This window comes from Stegodyphus dumicola, chromosome 5 (genome assembly GCF_044657685.1).
Source record: "Stegodyphus dumicola isolate Sdum_Otavi_A_Nest chromosome 5, ASM4465768v1".
Classification (NCBI taxonomy): domain Eukaryota; kingdom Metazoa; phylum Arthropoda; class Arachnida; order Araneae; family Eresidae; genus Stegodyphus; species Stegodyphus dumicola.
Window position 1 is genome coordinate 90,164,054 of NC_140772.1, and position 17,412 is coordinate 90,181,465.

The window sequence follows — 17,412 nt, forward strand, 5'->3', positions numbered from 1 at the left end:
GGTATATTGTACTTTAATGTATTTTAAATGTTTTCTCTATATAATACTTGTATACATACGTATATGTATACACCGGCACGTGAAAGTTTTGTTAATTTCAAGGTCGATGAATTATAATATTCCTTCACTATATTAGCATATACACGTAGATAATGTCTATGCGTAAAACAATTATTGATTCACTAGGTGAGGCTGGAAAGTGACTATTCACATCATTGTGTTATCCATTGGCGTTCCTTGATCAGACAGCATGAATCTGTTTACAGAAATAATAATCAGAACTTAACACATATACACTGAAGAGCCAATACATTATGACATCCGCACATTTTTCAATGACGTGGACATCACATGGGTAAGTGTGAATGATTTTTAACTGCTGCTGGAGAAGATAAAGATTTATTCTTGCTCTTACTTTTGTAAGTTATGCGAAAAGCTTCTGGTCTAAGCGAATTTTATACAGTACAGATTGTAATGGCCCGAAGATTCGGAAAGAATATTTCTGAAACTGCACGTCTGTTAGGTTGCACAAGATTTGCTGTTGTTAATATTTACGTAAAGCGCGTCATAAAAGAAAAAGGCCGTCGGAGACTGTCTCGCTTGCCACAGTAAAACCGGCGCCAGACTGGGTCTCAGCTGGCACCTCAATACATTGCAAGTACAAATGTTTCGTGATAAACTCTTCAGCGGACACTGTTGGATACGGGACTGTGCAACAGACGTCCACTCTAAGTGAAAGACAGGTGCCTGGTTGGATTCATCACGTCGATGGTCGTGTCAAGTTAAGCCGTCTTCAGGAGAACAGCTACTCCCCCTTTTGTACAGGAGGTTATAGACAGGTTGGTGGTGACGGTATTATGCTTTGGGGGACTTTTTAATGGGCGACAACGAGACCATCAATTGTGGCAAAACAGACCTTGAAAGCTGCGGACTATCCGAACGAAACTGCGAATCAGTTCCACCATTACATGGAGTCTGTCTTTCCAACTGGAAATGGAGTCTTCCAGCAGGACAACGCTCCATGTCACAAAGCTCGAATTGTGATAGAGGGGTTCGAGCAGCACACATATGAATTCCGGTTAATATCCTAACCATTCAACTCGCCGCATCTTAACCGGATAGAGCACATTTGGGTTATCATAGAGCTGCAGCTCAGAACACCACCATATCGTAATATCTTAACTCTGCGTGACCGCTGCTTAGACATTTGGTACAACCTATCTCCAGCCATCTATTACGAATTTATGGCATCCATGCCAAAGCAAGTTTCAGTTGTTTTGCAGAACAAAAGTCGCGCAACGCGTTATTGAGTTGATGGCCATAATGTTTTGGCTTATCAATTATATTCATATCTTTTCTTTTTTGCCCTTTTTTTCAAAGTAACATATATCTAAATTATTATAATTTACGTGATTCGAATTATCAGATTGTTAGTAATTAATATATTTATATAATGTTATAAGGAAATTATCCTTGTAAAAGGATTCGCTCTAAAATTTCAAAATTTTAAATCCAGTTACCATGCGTTATTTTTTATACTTAATTGTGCTATCAGAAGGTATTTTGCTTCTGCTGTAAAAATATTACATAGCAGATATCAAATGAGTTATTTACACTATCGTAAAATAATAAAAATGTAATCATATTATTACTTTTCATTTACATAGAACATTTAAAGGCTTCCTACATCTGCAAACCTCTTAATGTAATTTTGTGTTTTGGTCATATTATACAGCAAAATTCATTTCAGTTATGCTTTAAACTATATTTCCAAATAATATCACTTACCTCCTCTAACATGAACTTCTCTGCTGAGAATTGTACCGACACTGTTTGTGGCAGAACATTGGTATACTGCATCATGTACATCTTGTCTATACTCAGACCTTGTAAAAGGAGAAAATACCAAGGTTCCATCAGACCTCATGTGACGGAGTCCTTGTATATCACGGGCTGCACCACCTTCTCTGATCAGCCAAGTTAATTTGGGTTGCGGTGATCCGTCTGCACTGCAACGCAACTCTGTACCGCTGTTATTCGAAAACTCTACTCTCGATGGAGGTTCCATGCGAAACACAGGACCCCTAGTGTCCTTCCTGTTTGGATCACATTTACCTATCAAAGAGTGAAGCATAAGCACAAGTAATTAATTTACACATAAATATACTATATATACATAAACATGATTACATTTAAAGGGGGATATAAACTCAATTTGCAAGTATTTCCAGTATGTCAATAAATATGCTATGAGACGTTCTACAAAAAATCTAATGATGACTCTGAATAAATACAGAGGTTCAACGATTGAAGATATGCATTTGTCAGGTCTGTGCAAATTATATATTGCATAAAATGCATTGAAAGTGCTTATATTTAATTCTGCCTGTTAAACGGTTTATGTGCATGGGTTTTTGTAGTAACACAAGACACTAATTGACTGTGGATGTTTGCCAATTCATATTCTTAATCGTTCTCAAAAGATTATTTATTAGAATAGAAGAGAAACACGCTAATGGAACAATCAAAATCGCAATAACGACCTTGCATTTAGCGTACCTAGATTAAAACACTCAATCGATTTCGAGGGCAGTTAAAGGTCCCTCCTCATCAGAAGAACAAAATTACTAGAAAGGGGAAAAAATAAGAAAAGTAAAGCATTGACAAAGGAGTCTCAGAAACACGTGGTCGTTATCAGCACTGCACGTAGTCGTAAGCGGATTTTGAATCAGAGTTACACTGACTGCCTACTTTTACTGAGCCAGGCTGTCTGATCAAACATATAACACATAGACTAAAACGAAGAAAAAAAAATCAGCGAAGTCAAAAAATAGGGAGCGAGGGGCAGGTGACAGGTGATGGAGGACGGGGACGCCGGGTATAACATTGGTAAACAGGCAATAGTCCCACATCCTCCACCATCTCGAAGAAACAACTCGCTGGAGCCCCGTGAGGCTGCACCGTGAGTTTACATGGCCATACAGGGTCTAGATGTCAAGTAGATTTGACACAGGACGTTGGGCAGGTGACAGGTGACGGAGGACGAGGGCGCCTGATGTTTAACATAGGTAAACAGGCATATGCCCCGCGTCCTCCACTATCTAGTGGCAACAACTCCCTGGAGCCTCATCAGGCTGCCTCGGGAGTATATTTGAATCTTAATGAGAAAGTTACATGGCCATACAAGGGCGGTTGACATAGTCTACATTACAAGTGATGTGTATGACATTTGAAAGTTTTAGGATTACAGTGGTTGTTACAGGAAATCTAAAAAAAAAAAAAAAAAAAAAAAAAAAGGGGGGGTGGAGGTGGCATAAAAATGTAAGACATAATACACATAACAACACACTTAAAATACACAGAACATACTCACAGACTGCTAAGTAGAGTAATAATAATGCATTCATGTGATGCTGTTAGAACATATAATGCTGGGCAGATGTAATACTATGTGACATATAAAAACGTGTAATAAAACTGGTAAGATCACAGGATGCAGAGCAGAGATAAAGCTGCGATACTAGTGAAAACACATGGTGCATGCCAGATATAAAGCACGCGTGTAACATTGCCAGATATAAAGCACGCGCGTATACTAATTAAAACACATGATGCAGGGCAGTTTTAAGACAGATAATAACATAAGTTGCAAATAATTATTAGCAATGAACTTTTGGTTTACATATGAAACAGATGGTGGTATATGAGTAATAATACTTATGGGGAGACAATTCATAGTGCATGAACATAGGCTAACACATGATAGGAGTACATGATGCAGAGCAAATATGTTAATAGTATATACACATTATACAGAGCAAATATAGAGCTAAATAAAAGACATGATTCAGGACAACTATAATACTGTTAAAAACACATGACTTTGGGCAGAGATGATGCTATTTAAAAGCACATGATGCAGGACAGAGATAATAGTAATGAGAAACACATGATGCAAGCATAAATATGATACACATGGTACAGGGCATATGTTATACTAATAGAAACTCATGATGCAAAGCAGATATAATACAAATAGGAGCATATGATACAAATAAATATTAGGGTACTTTATGCAGAGCAGGTATGATGCTGGTATATACACATGATGCAGAGCAAATCTAGAGCTAATTAAAAACGTGACATAGGGCAGATATGATACTAATAGAAATACATGAAAATACATTATGCAGTGCAGTTTATGTTCTAATGAACACGTATGATGCAAATCAGATATGAGAAAAAAAAAAGGGCCACATGCCGCTGAGCAGGTATAGTACGATTAAAATCATTTGATGCAGGACAGATATGATACTAATGAATATACATGATGCAGAACAGATAAATAGCTTATAGGCTCATATGGTACAGAGCATATGTTGTACTAATAGGAACGCATGATGTAAAGTAGATGTAATACAAATGAAAATATTTAATGCAGATAAATATTTGGGGTAAACAGTTGGTGTTTCATATAATGCATATGATAGTATATGTGTAAAAAAAAAAAAAAAAAAAAAAAAAAAAAAAAACTTATGATTAGACAACTCATAGTGCACGAACTTAGGCTGTCATACGATTGAAACACATAATGCAGTGCAAATATGATATTAATGTATATACATGATGCAGAACAAATATAGAGCTAATTAAATGACATGGTGCTGAGTAGATGCAGTACAGGTGAAGAACGAGTAAATACACTTGGTACAAAGTAAATATGATGCCAATAAATATACATGGTGCAGAGCTGATATGATACTAATAGCAAAGCAGATATAATACGAATAAAACACATTGTGCAAATAAATATTAAGGTAGACACAGATACATATGATAGTATATGAGTAATAAGTGCTAATAGAAACATATGATACGGAGAGCTGATATGATGCTTATAGGAAGGCATGCTACAGAGTCGTTATAATACTGACAAAAGCACATAATACTGTGCTTGTATAGAACTAATAAGGACACATGACAGCGTTAAAGTTCATTAAATATTTGCTATTGTGCAAGAGTTCTCAAACCAGTTTAAGTTCTGTTTAGGTATAAGATATAAGGTATGCGTGTGCAAATTGTAGTTTCCTGGATAAATGCAGTGGAAAACCTTATGTTGATTAAATGGGCTGGCAGATATCCTGACCTAGTGCCGCGATAAATTTTATAATTTTACATATTGCATTAATGCTTCCCTTGTGCTTTATTATCAGTCGGTGGTAGGCAGTTATGTTGCTCGTGGGCATGAAAAGATGCATGGTATTTGTCAGAGGGCACCTGAATAGGTAGTGGTCTGGCGTTCCGTCTTCTCCACAGGCACAGATGTCTGTATTTGATATCCCATGTCGATGAAAATAAGACGGGAACGGCCCGTGACCTGTTATGTAGTTTACCAAAGGAGCAATGGCGATAAGGAGGTCAGTTGATACCTTTGAAATACGCTCATAGGTGCGCCTCCCTGTTTCCGCATTAGTCCATTCTTCTTGCCATTGTCGTATTGCTTGTCCCTGCAAATGACGTTTTAGATAGGATGGTGGGGCAGGAATATTTATTTCTTGTGCTTCGAGATTGCTTGCAGCATCCTTAGCCAAACGGTCAGCTGCTTCATTTCCCTGGTTGCCATCGTGGGCTTTGACCCAGACCATGGTAATTTTAGTGTGACGATTATGCTGCAGGATGTCTTGCAAGTTAATGATGCTCGGCGATACATGGTGTTGATTTTCTATTGCATTTATTGCTGAAAGGCTGTCCGTGTATATGGTAGATGCCTGTATATTGTTGTTGAGTATATGCTGTACCGCTGCTGTGACAGCAGTAACTTCCGCCTGAAAGACGCTGTTTTCCGGTTTCAGATGTCCTTTCCATGTGTATTCGGTGTTGGAACCATCATAGTGTATAAAGGCACTACCTACTCCATGTTCATGCTTCGAGCCATCCGTGTATATCTTCGTGAGGGTGTCTCGATGAAGGCAGTTGGATTTAACTGTGCGTATGCCTGTCCCTTTTATTGAGGGATGTGTACGCAATACGTCGCCCCGATGCTCATATTGGACTGGGCTATAGGTAGTGTTTCCAAATGTCGCATCTCGGCGCAAGTGGATCAGTTGGGCATATGCAGATTCCATTAAGGCTTTGATATGCAGTGGTATGATACCAGCTAGTACCTGTGCTGCATTTGTGGCTGTAGTTCGATATGCTTTGCATAGGTTTATCGCAAAAGGTCTTTGCAAGGCTGATAGTTGACGGATTTTCCTGGCTCCCATTGGGTTTGCCCAGATTGGGGCTGCATATAATGCGATTTTCTCTGCAACTGTGAGATATAACAGTTTCTGAAAATGGGGGCTCTGACCCCAATTCTTGCCCTGAAATTGGCGCGCTGTTCTCGCTATTCGAGATGTTTTAACACGAAGGTCTTGTATATGAGGAATAAAGGTTAGACCGGAGTCCCATGTTACTCCTAGGTATTTAAGATTTTTAACGAACTTAATATTTCTCCCGTTTAATTTAATACAGGGCCGTCGTGTTGGATTTGTTCCTGGCCTTGGAATGATCAACGCTGTTGACTTTTCTGTTGATATTTGAAGCTTAAGTCGAGTGCAGTAGTCAGCAAAAAGTGTGCAGACTTCTGTGCCGTTTTTCTCCAGTTCGTTGCGTGTGCGTCCTCGCACCAGGAGTGCAGCATCATCTGCGTAGGCGACAACTCGCGTGTGTGCGGGCCAGTCTGCAGCGAGCACTTCGTTAAATGTGATGTTCCATAGGAGGGGCCCCGCGCAAGAGCCTTGCGGGCAACCTCTCACTTGGGCTTTGGATGAAACACCTGCATCGTGGGACATTATTAACATACGATCTTGTAAGTAGCTTATGATTGTTAGATAAAGGTTGGTCGGGCATTTTGCATTGCGTAAAGCTTGTTTGATTGCTGGCCACCACTGAGTATCAAATGCGCTGGCCAGGTCAATCGAAATGAAAGCCGTATGCATATTATCATTTCTATTCTTCTGGATGCAATCCTTGATTGTTGAAAGGGCTTGAACGGTGGAAGATCCTATGCGGAAACCGAATTGTCCGACACTTAGATATTTGGTCTTGTGCAGATGATGACGAAGTCGATTGACAACCAGCTTTTCATACACTTTGCCCAGTGCAGACAACAAGCAGATTGGCCTGTAAGACCGCGGTTCAGCTGGATTTTTGAATTTTTTCAAGAACAAGACTACCTGTCCCTTCTTAAATACGGTTGGGAAGAGCTTTGCCTGAAGTAATTTATTGAAAAATTTAGTGAAGAAATCTGGATTGGCTTTATATGCAACTTTAATTATTGAATAGTCCAGGCCATCCGGTCCTGGGGCTTTTTTCAGGGGTAGGTAGCGAAATACATGAGCGATTTCTTTCGCTGAGAAAGCATAATCATCTGGCGTATCTGGGATAGTTGTATTGTTTCGCACTGCACGTTGTTCCAGTGTATCTTCATGCGGATTGTCCTTTGCAAAAATTTCGTCAAGAAGGGTGGCAGCTGTAAACCCCGCTGGGTTTGTTGAAAGACTAGCTGTTGGAACCTGTGCATGAATTTGTGCTGGTTTGAATACCTTCTGTGTTGCAATCTTATGTAAGATCCCGTAGGGATTCGTATTGTTGTTACAGAAGGTACGCCAGCTTGTCACTTTTGCAGCGAGAATATTCTTCTTATATTTAGCCTGCTCTTGCCGGTATGTAGTCAGAATCTGTGCTTTGGTCTCTCCGTCCACGTTGCCTCTTAGTCTGCGGCGCAAAGCTCTGCATTTTTGTCTTTGTTGCCTTAGTTCGCCGGTCCACCAAGAGATTCCTTGTAATTTCTTGGTTGTACGGAGGGGTAAAATTTGTTGACATATTTCATTAAGTTCCTCTAGAAGTCCTTGTGCAAGGGAATCAAGGTGTTCTGAGTTGTTGCAAGATTCTAGCTGCAATTCATTTGCTTGCAGGAGACGAGTAAAGGCCTGTGTCAATTGTCTAACCTTGTTACCTGGCAGCCTATAGCGTTTAATTATAGAAATGGTGGTATCTGTTTGTATAGTAAATTCTACGTATTTATGATCTGAAGAACTTTCAGAGTCTGAGACATGCCATGAATGTATGTTGTTAGCAATATCATAAGTTGAGATCGTTAAGTCTGGCCATCCTTGATTGTACGAATTATCGAATGTAGGTGGTGCATTCGTTGTATTGTGCAATTGTAAATTGTTTGCCGCAATATAATCTTCAAGCTCCTGCCCTTTTGGATTTGTGGTACTATACCCCCATATAATATGATGGGCATTAAAGTCGCCTCCTATGACTTGAGCTGTGTTTGGAAACTTTCTACTTGTTTCGCTTATGTGGGCGACAGTGCTGCCAATTGCATCTGTTGGTGGTGAATACACCGAAGTAAGGATAAATTGCATATTTTCAAAAATGATTAGAATGGCGACATAATCCCTATGCAGCTTGATGACTTGTGGTGTCCATGCGGGGTTGCAGCAGGCAATTGCTACTCTAGGAGCAAGATCTGCCGTCGGGGATTCCTTTTGGTATATTTTCCATGCAATAGGTAAGCTAGCGACGTGACCTTCTCTACAGTATGGTTCCTGCATGATTACGAGGTCTATGTCGTTGGAAATAACTTGCGTGAGGACATGAGATGTTGCTGCCTCAGCCCTTTGAAGATTGATTTGCAGGCATTTGATGATACTTGTGCTTAGTGTACCTATGTTCCTGCTTGATGGAGGTATAGTATGTGGAGAGAGAATCTGCATATGATTATTGTTATTATTAGATTGGATTACAGGCGTGTTGTTGTTAGCATTAGTAGCAGATAGACTATTCATAGATAGTGCTGCGTTTGATCCGTTCGACGTATCTCGTGTATGTTGGACAGGCAACATCATATGCTGGATGGTCGCAAGCTTTATTGTCTCGGTTGCGGTAGTTACTGTCTGCACAGTTGATGCATGTGGCTCGTCTGGCTTGACAGTCTTTGATTGCATGATTCCCCGAGCAGTATGCACAATAGATTTTATTTTGGCATCCCTGCTGGGTATGGCCAAATGCTTGACAGCGGTAGCACCTCTTAGTGTTGAAGTACTCTGAGATTCGATGTGCCCGCCAGCCGATGAGTAGTTTTCTGGAGCGCATGAGTTGTTGGAAGGCATCGGGATTACATTCGACAATCCACTTGACTGTGTTACTCCTTTCTTTGAGCCTGTACAGGATTTTGGCATTATTCTTGTTAATATGGAGTTCTAAACTGATGACTCGTCCAAGTTCCTCCTGTGTAACGCTTAATGGGATATTGTGTATAGCAACCCTGGGAAGCCTTGTGCTTGGGATCTTGGTTTGCAAGAATTCTTTAGCCTTTTCAGTCTGCAGTTTTTCCGAGAGTGCGTGAATGTCCTCCTTTGTATGGCAATCCACTGCAAGTCCTTCCTGCGGGATGTATCTTAATGCTGCTACTTGAACTCCCAATGTGGGTAACGGAAATTCAGCAGTCAATTTTTCTTTTAACACTTTCCTGGATGTTGTGGACGGGTCTTTAGGGTAGATCAGCAAGGTGTGTTTAGGCTTTTGCGCCGTTACACTTGCGTAGGACTTTCGATTGTCTGTTGCCTTTTGCGCTAGATTAGGTGCAGCTGTGATGTGTTGCTGTTGACTTGCTAGTTCACACGCGAAAATACTGGATGTGTTGACTGCTTTATCGACGGTATCCGGAGGTGGGATATACTCAGATACTCCCAAAGCCAGAATTCGGAAGGCTTCAACCGTGTCTATCAGTTGCTTTCGCAAGCCTAGGGGTAGAATATTTTTGCCACCTCGAAAGGAAGTTGCGATCTTTTTAATTTCGTCAGTGAGTTTATCAATCTTCTCAGTATAGCTTATGTCCGAGGTAATGAATGTTTGCAAAGCAAATTCTCTCGAGTAAGTGGAGGAATCTATGTCACTCATCGTATGGGAAAGGATCTAAGTTTTTCTGTACAGTACTGCGTTTGGTGCTGAATTTTTATATTTCTATCTGGAATATAGGAAAAAGTCAAATTTTCTTACCTTGGCAGCAGTATTTCATCTGTCCTTCATCTGTATAAAGGTATTCCATAGTAATCCAAAGGCACATAGACACTGAAACACAACACTGCACTGTAATAGGAAGTCAAACTACGCAATTTTGCAGCTTGAAAATTCTAAGTTAATAAATGTCGAAAAAATTATATCTTTGGAACCAGTGGGCCGATCACGACCAAAATTTGAAACTTCTGCTTCTGAAGATAGATGATGAAGATTGCCGTTTATTCCAGCATGATACAGCAATTAGGAAATTAATTAGCAGGCAGCTAATAAAGTGTCCACTTCATAAAAGGAAAGCCGTTGCGAATGTCCTTGACGAAAACGCGCTACCCCGAGGGGGGGATGGTGGCACCTAACGGTCGAAAATGCAGCGTGAGCGAAAAAAGCGCTAAATTAAATGAGTAATTTCTGCATAATTATTCAACCAATTATCCAATCTTGATAAAACTTATATCAAAATACTGCTGAGATGATCCTCTATCCGGCTGTGTAAAAATCCGGCTGCTACGACGTCCGTCGGTGTATCCACGGACTGCGAAGTTGAGGAACAAGGCGAAAATGGCTCCAAGTCGTGAATGATAGTGTTAAAAACTTTGAAGTTCCATAAAAAACGACTAAATGTCGTAATGACACAATTTTTATATAAGTGTACTCCTGATGATGTTAGCTACACGTAGCAACTACTTTTACAGCGGTACGTTGAGAACTTCCGCTGATATTAGGCAAAACGGCGGAGCGACAAATACACGTCCTGACAGCACGGCCGAGGGTTCCTTTATTCAGGACGTTGGGCAACTGCACCATCACGCACCAAGTCTGAACCTCGAATAAAGGGAAAGTAACCTCTGTAACGGCTTTTTATTTGAAAATTTTTAACGGCTTTATCAATGATAAAAAAAATCAGATTCCCATCAAAGAAGACATATCACTGTTAGAAATAATATTTATGATCTTGTCGTGCTTCCATTTTATCCTTCCGTTAGTTATAAAGTTACACGGATTCTCCAGAAATTCAATTTTCAAGTCAATTTCTCCCCTATCAATAAAATTCACGGTTCGGTTCTAAAAAAAAAGATTGCTTTTCTGACTTTAATTCTTGGGGAATTTATAATATATCGTGTCAGTGTGGCTTGAGATATATTGGGGGAACAAAAAGAGCTTTAAAGTTTCGTATCAAGGAACATGAATGTTATGTCCGAAAAGGCGAAATTAACAAGTCTTCAATAGCGTATCATAGTTGGAAATTTAATCATAATTTTGACTTTCGATCTGCAAAAATTAGTAAAGACAAAGTAGACACGCCTTCTTTCACTTTGCATCCTGTCCTCCGGATACACTCATGCATTTGCTATACCTGCAGTGTACTTATTAATTTATGACAGCCGGTATACAACTTGCTATCTGCAAGCTACACACTGCAATAGTGGGAAAAGGAAAGGTACTTTCCCTTTATTCGAGGTTCAGACTTGGTGCGTGAAGGTGCAGTTGCCCCTCGCTCCCTATTTTTTTTACTTTGCTGATTTTTTGCGTTTTAGTCTATGTGCTATATGCTTGATCAGATAGCCTGGCTCAATAAAAGTACGCTGCCAGTGTAACTCTGATTCAAAATCCGGTTACGACCACGTGTTTCTGAGACTCCTTTGCCAATGCTTTATTTTTCTTCTTTTTCTTTCCTTTGTAGTAATTTCATTCTCCTGGTGAGGAGGAACCTTTAGTTGTCCTCGAAATCGATTGAGTGTTTTAATATATGTACGCTAAATACAAGGTTGTTATTGCGATTTTTATAGATTATTTATTGTTACTCAAAATATTATTATTAAATCTTTAAAACATTATCTTTTGCTATGTTTTATTATTTATATAGTTAACATTTATATATTTATAAACCAAAAATAAATGATGCCTTGGTTGAGATTTTAAGGTAATATCTTGTATGGAATATATCTGTCGCGATCAGACGAACTGCAGGGCGTCACCAAAGTTAGTTTTGAAAATATCTGACTACTGACTGCAGTATAAAAGCTTGTTTGAAGCTATGAACAGTTTGAGTTGGCAGATATTAGTAGTCCATTGGCTCTTTTTCGAGGAAATTAATTAAATAAACGCATTTTCAATACATTCAACATCATTTAAAGACTTCATGAAACTCCATAATTTATTTTCAGACTGATGTGTATGATGTTTACTTCCATAAATGTTAAAATATTTATATATAACAATTTGCATTAGTTATGAAAATGTCTCATTTGCCATCTAAAAATAGTGATATGTTCAAAACATTTTTATGATACCTATTAAGTAATATTGTAGTATGCAAATGCTATGAGCAAATGCTTTCTAATGCAAATGCTATGAGCTGCATCACTTAATCAATGACATAGAGCATGGGCCTCTGAGCTTGTTGTCTATTTCAATTATAAACGCGCATAGAAATTTTGAAATTCTTTTTTTTCCGGTAGAAATATGAAGAAATCATTTGGGAAACAAGCTGTATTCGAATTTCTTTTACTGACTCGAGACAAGCGTCAGACATTCAGAAATGAGTCTAAAGATGAATTATGTTATAATGGAATCCATAGACTAAATAAATTCATAAGCAAGACTGCTGGATCCTGCATTTGAATTCATATAATGGACAAAGTTAAGGTAACTTTGTACAACTCTGATTAACTGTTCAAAGAAGTAATAAAATTTATTTCAGTTAATTACTTTTATACTCTACTGCAACTTCTGGTAGTACTGCAAACAAATTCTCCTGCACGTAATTGGCTTTACGCAGGCGAAATTTGGCGCAGAATCAGCCTTCAATTTTATGTCTCAGACAATAAAAGCATACAGTTCCTCTGATAAATTCATAGAGTTAATGGCTCACACTTTTGATAGCGCAATTCAATTAACAGCTTTCGGTATTTAGGCGTTTATGTTTTTATTATTCTTGTTATAAACTGTACATGCATTTTGCAAAGATAATTATTTAAACTGTTGTTCCCTCTAAATTATACGGTAAATTGTTTTTCTGACTCTAGTAGGTTAATTTTTTTTTTTTTTTGTTTTAAATAAAGGTTTATTTCTTTAAAAAGTAGAAAAAAAAACTTCATGCATTTATTTATTCTTTTAATCTTTATAAACGAGATAAAAGCTTGTGAATAAAATGCTTCGATTGAAACATTATTTTCCAACAATAAATAATCGCATTTTTATTTCCGACAATTCTGTTATGTCAAACGGTTGAAAAATTCCAGCAGCTGTTCGAAAAAGTCAGATATTATATTAAAACCCTTACACAAAGTTCACTTAATTTTTCTCAACCTCATTCTAACCGATAGAGCAAACAGAAAAATTCTAAGTGTTTCAGTTTGCTCATTAAATTAAAATATGTACAAAATGCTATTTATATACTAAATTTTATTAAGTAAAATTTTGCAAAAACTCGCTCCAGTACATTGCATTGCCATCTACAATATGTATAAGTGTGAGCAAATTTTGTCATAGCTTTGAGCGTAGCTTCTCAGCAATTAGTTTAAAAAATAGCAAAGTTTTGACCATAGTAAAAACACCATGAGAGAATTACATAAAAGCTTATAAAAACGCACACAGTTTTAAAAAATTCTAGAAAAATCGCGTTATAAGTATTTTTTCCTAATTAATCTTCTTTCAAAAGAGGGTGAAAAGTTTGTTTCATAACATTCGAAAATTTCAAATATTTTTAACACAGATGCTAGAATTCCAAAGATCTATAAATGAATTTAAGATTATGTAATACAATAAAATTAAGAAAATCAATTTTGAAAAATCCATATAATTTTGTGAAATGTAAGAAATGAAAAATAACGCAGTATATATCATTGAAAATAAGTTTAAACGCTATCATCTTTAAAAACTATTCCTCTTATATTTTTGAGATTAATAAAATAAAATTAAATCAGTTACGTATGGAAAGTACATCTGTTAATAAGGGAGGAATTAAATAGCATTTAAAAAATGTTATAAGATTTCCATTTAAAGCTAGACTTCAATACTAAGTATTTTTTGGAAGTAGTTATTTGCAACCATTAAACGTCACTGTGTGCGCATTTTGTAATTAAGCCTAACATGCAAAAATAATTCCTATAAAACCTGCTTTTTTCTCTAAATATTTGGAATCTTGCGTAGGTTAATTACATGTTACTTCTTATCATATCATATAAACAGAAAATTTTATTATATAAATTTCAAATAAAAATTCAGAATAAGGTAAAGTGCAATTATTTGGAATATTGATAATATTGCCAAATTTAAATAATTCTACACAACAATGAAGCAAAAAACTTACGAATTTAAGCATCAGTGATTATTACATCTAACTGCCATACATACCTACAAAAATGTAAAGCCGCTTGAAATGCGTGAAAAGTTTCTAAATTATGAGAGCGCATTTTACTTTCGTTAGATAAAATACAATATATATATATATATAAAATTTCGAGAGCTTTCAGATTTTATATTATGTCCAAAGGGATTCCTTTTGAGTGTTACCTATATTTATTAATTACGTATTCTTCGCGCTTAAACCGCATAAAATTCAATTCAACAAAAATTTCACAAACAAGTAATATAAAAAAAAATAAAGTCAATTCCTACTTTAAAGACTAGAGTTAAAAATAATTAAAACAATAATAAAAAAGTGGTTTAAAATTTAACATCAAGTGTCATCCACTACAAGTTTAAAAAATATATTTGAACCTGAGTGGATGAATAAAAAGTATTTTATTAACGGCTAGAAATTTGAACAAGATATAGGAAGAGTGTGAACTAATAGTACGATTTTAATGAAAGTTTAAACAGAGCATATCTTTCGAATTTCCGATAGACAGTTTCTCGAGCTCGAGATAAAAATGTTTTGTATTGTTTAAGTTTTTCCATTTCTCGCTTACTAATAAAAAAATCGTTAAAGTTCTACAAAATATGAAATAGATAATAAAGAATTCTACATTCCAAAATCAGGCGTCGGGTGTTCATGTTCGGTTGGAGCATTATCGTATTCAAAATTTGATGACTCTAGGTACCGTCGTTTTTTCACAGTGCGAGAAACATACATATGTATATTCATACAGAATTTTCACTATTTAACTTCTTTAAATATAAGATAGGGCTATAATATGCGATGGCAAGAGTTTAAAAAGTGATTCGCCGTTTATAGTGAAACGTCACAAAACGCCATATTGGGACTAATAGCTCTCCAGTGCTACCCCCTTGTTTGGCTAATAATTTTCATCACGACAATCTAACACTACAGAGATCCTATTCAGTAAATTTTCGCAGCATTCTGACATAATTTATGCTCATTTAAAATCTGAAATAAAACTTTCCGTTTCAGCGTATCAGATATCATACGTTGTGCAGTCTGCGACGCTTACCTCCCGTAAATTTGATACGTTGGGCCCACGGAGGAAATCAGAGCCGTATCACAGATGATACGGTGAGTGGAACAGGTTAATAAATAAATAAATAAAATCAATTTTAGAGATTAGGAAATATTACATTATTTGGAAAATATATTATTTAGGAATTATTGCATTATTTAGACAAAATATTTTAAAGACATCTATGAAAATCGCAAGGAAAATCGCATGATATAATGATATTATGACCTTGAAAGTATGGTTCGAAGCAATGCCCCGGGGGAAAAACTGATGCCTCCCCTTCTGTTTCATACTACTGCACACTTTTCCAGTCTAGAGCATCGTCAGTTTATTATTGTTTTATCATTCTTCTGTCAAATGAGAGGACAGAATTTGCTTTATCATTTGCGAAACTTAAATTATTTTTAATATGAACATTTTTAGCTACTCAATTTTTAAAATAATAAATTTTAAATAATAAAAAAAAGAGATCGAGCAATTCTCAAATATTCAGCAAAAAATCCGAAACTAAGGTAAAAACAACAACTTTCATTCAAACATACAACTCTCATGCAAACGTTTTTTTCCGCTGCATCTCGTGGTGCAAATAGCAGAGTTTCGAGGTTTTTAATTTGTTTGTTATGCAGAGACATTAGGTATTTTTTATAAGCAAGCAAGATGAAAAATGAGCAATCACCTTCGACGAGAATCGAACCACGGACATCTGAAATACCAGCCCAGCGTGCAGAACCACTACACCACGAAGGCACACTAAGAAGGCGGGAAAAATACCTTACATACTTCACCTTTTAAAGATCGACTGGAGTTTTTAGGGGACCCAATCGCCAAATCCTGGGTGAGGAGAATCATCATCCAACATCCTTTTAGCTAGGAAACCTTATAGTTAAACGAAGATATGTGAGAAAATCGTTTTAACATTAAATAAAAAAAATAATAAATCGAATTTAAAAAAAAAAAATCTTCACCACATTTTATTGTTATCCAGAAACAGTGTGCAAAATCTGAACTTGATAGCTTAGAAGGAAATAGTTCAAAAGACGGCGATTGGGCTAATTAATAGCTAAAAGAATAATTTCCAAAATGCGCATAAACTATATTGAAATTTACACATTTTAAAGCATTCTAAAATAAATTTTGGCACTGTATTCAGTATTTTAGGCTATTTTTTATAACTTTTATCAATCAAATACTATAGAAATATTTCTCATTTCATCTGTATGCCTTTACACCATAGTTTTCTTTGAAGTCGGAAAATTCACTCCCTGCATTTTCATGCAAATATTTGCATACCTTAAACACACATAGCTCTTAGCTGAATATTTTTCATGTATAGAATTAAATTACTAAATTGCGTTAAATTAAATTAAATTTCTACTCTCATTTTATCCATGTCTCTAAGTACGAAGGAAGATAAATGATGTGTCGAAAATATCTAGTAGGAAACTGCTTCTGCCGTTATTGTGTAGTACTAATATTTCTTTCAGCATATGAATCTTTCAGCATATTTATTAGAGGAAATAAGCTTAATTTTTTCTATACTTTGCTACATTTGCCCATGAGGCCAGCAGCTTTCGTACTTCAAAACCGAAGCAATTACTTTCGAAGCCTTGCAGTGAAATAACATTTACAGCAAATGCTTTCAAAATAATGCTTCTTATTTCAGTTTCTAGCAGAATGAAGTTTTAAATTATCTTGTAAGAGTAATCTATAGCAGGTTACTTCTGATTCCTTTGAAGATTTCTCTGGAATCTGATGCTACTCCATTGTGTATTGCAAAGCTAAAATGGAAATTTCAAACAATGCCTTTTCAAACTTCTTTGTTTGATCATGATTTGTTACCTTAAGAACGAAATAATTAGAAACGAGCTGGTTTTAAAGACCAAGCATATGCACTCAGATGTTAATTGAGAACTCTGAGATAATGATTTTCTGAGCAGTT

At 36.6% G+C, this 17,412-nt stretch overlaps 1 protein-coding gene across 1 annotated transcript in view; it reads right to left on the reverse strand.

Annotated features, from left to right (window-relative positions):
* LOC118181837 (cell adhesion molecule Dscam1-like) overlaps nucleotides 1-17,412 on the reverse strand; it is a 1,450,682-nt gene that overhangs the window by 1,030,986 nt on the left and 402,284 nt on the right. Inside the window, exon 2 of the mRNA XM_085816862.1 lies at nucleotides 1,789-2,115. Within this exon, the coding sequence (XP_085672988.1) occupies nucleotides 1,789-2,115 (327 nt within the window). The remainder of the gene's footprint in view (nucleotides 1-1,788; nucleotides 2,116-17,412) is intronic.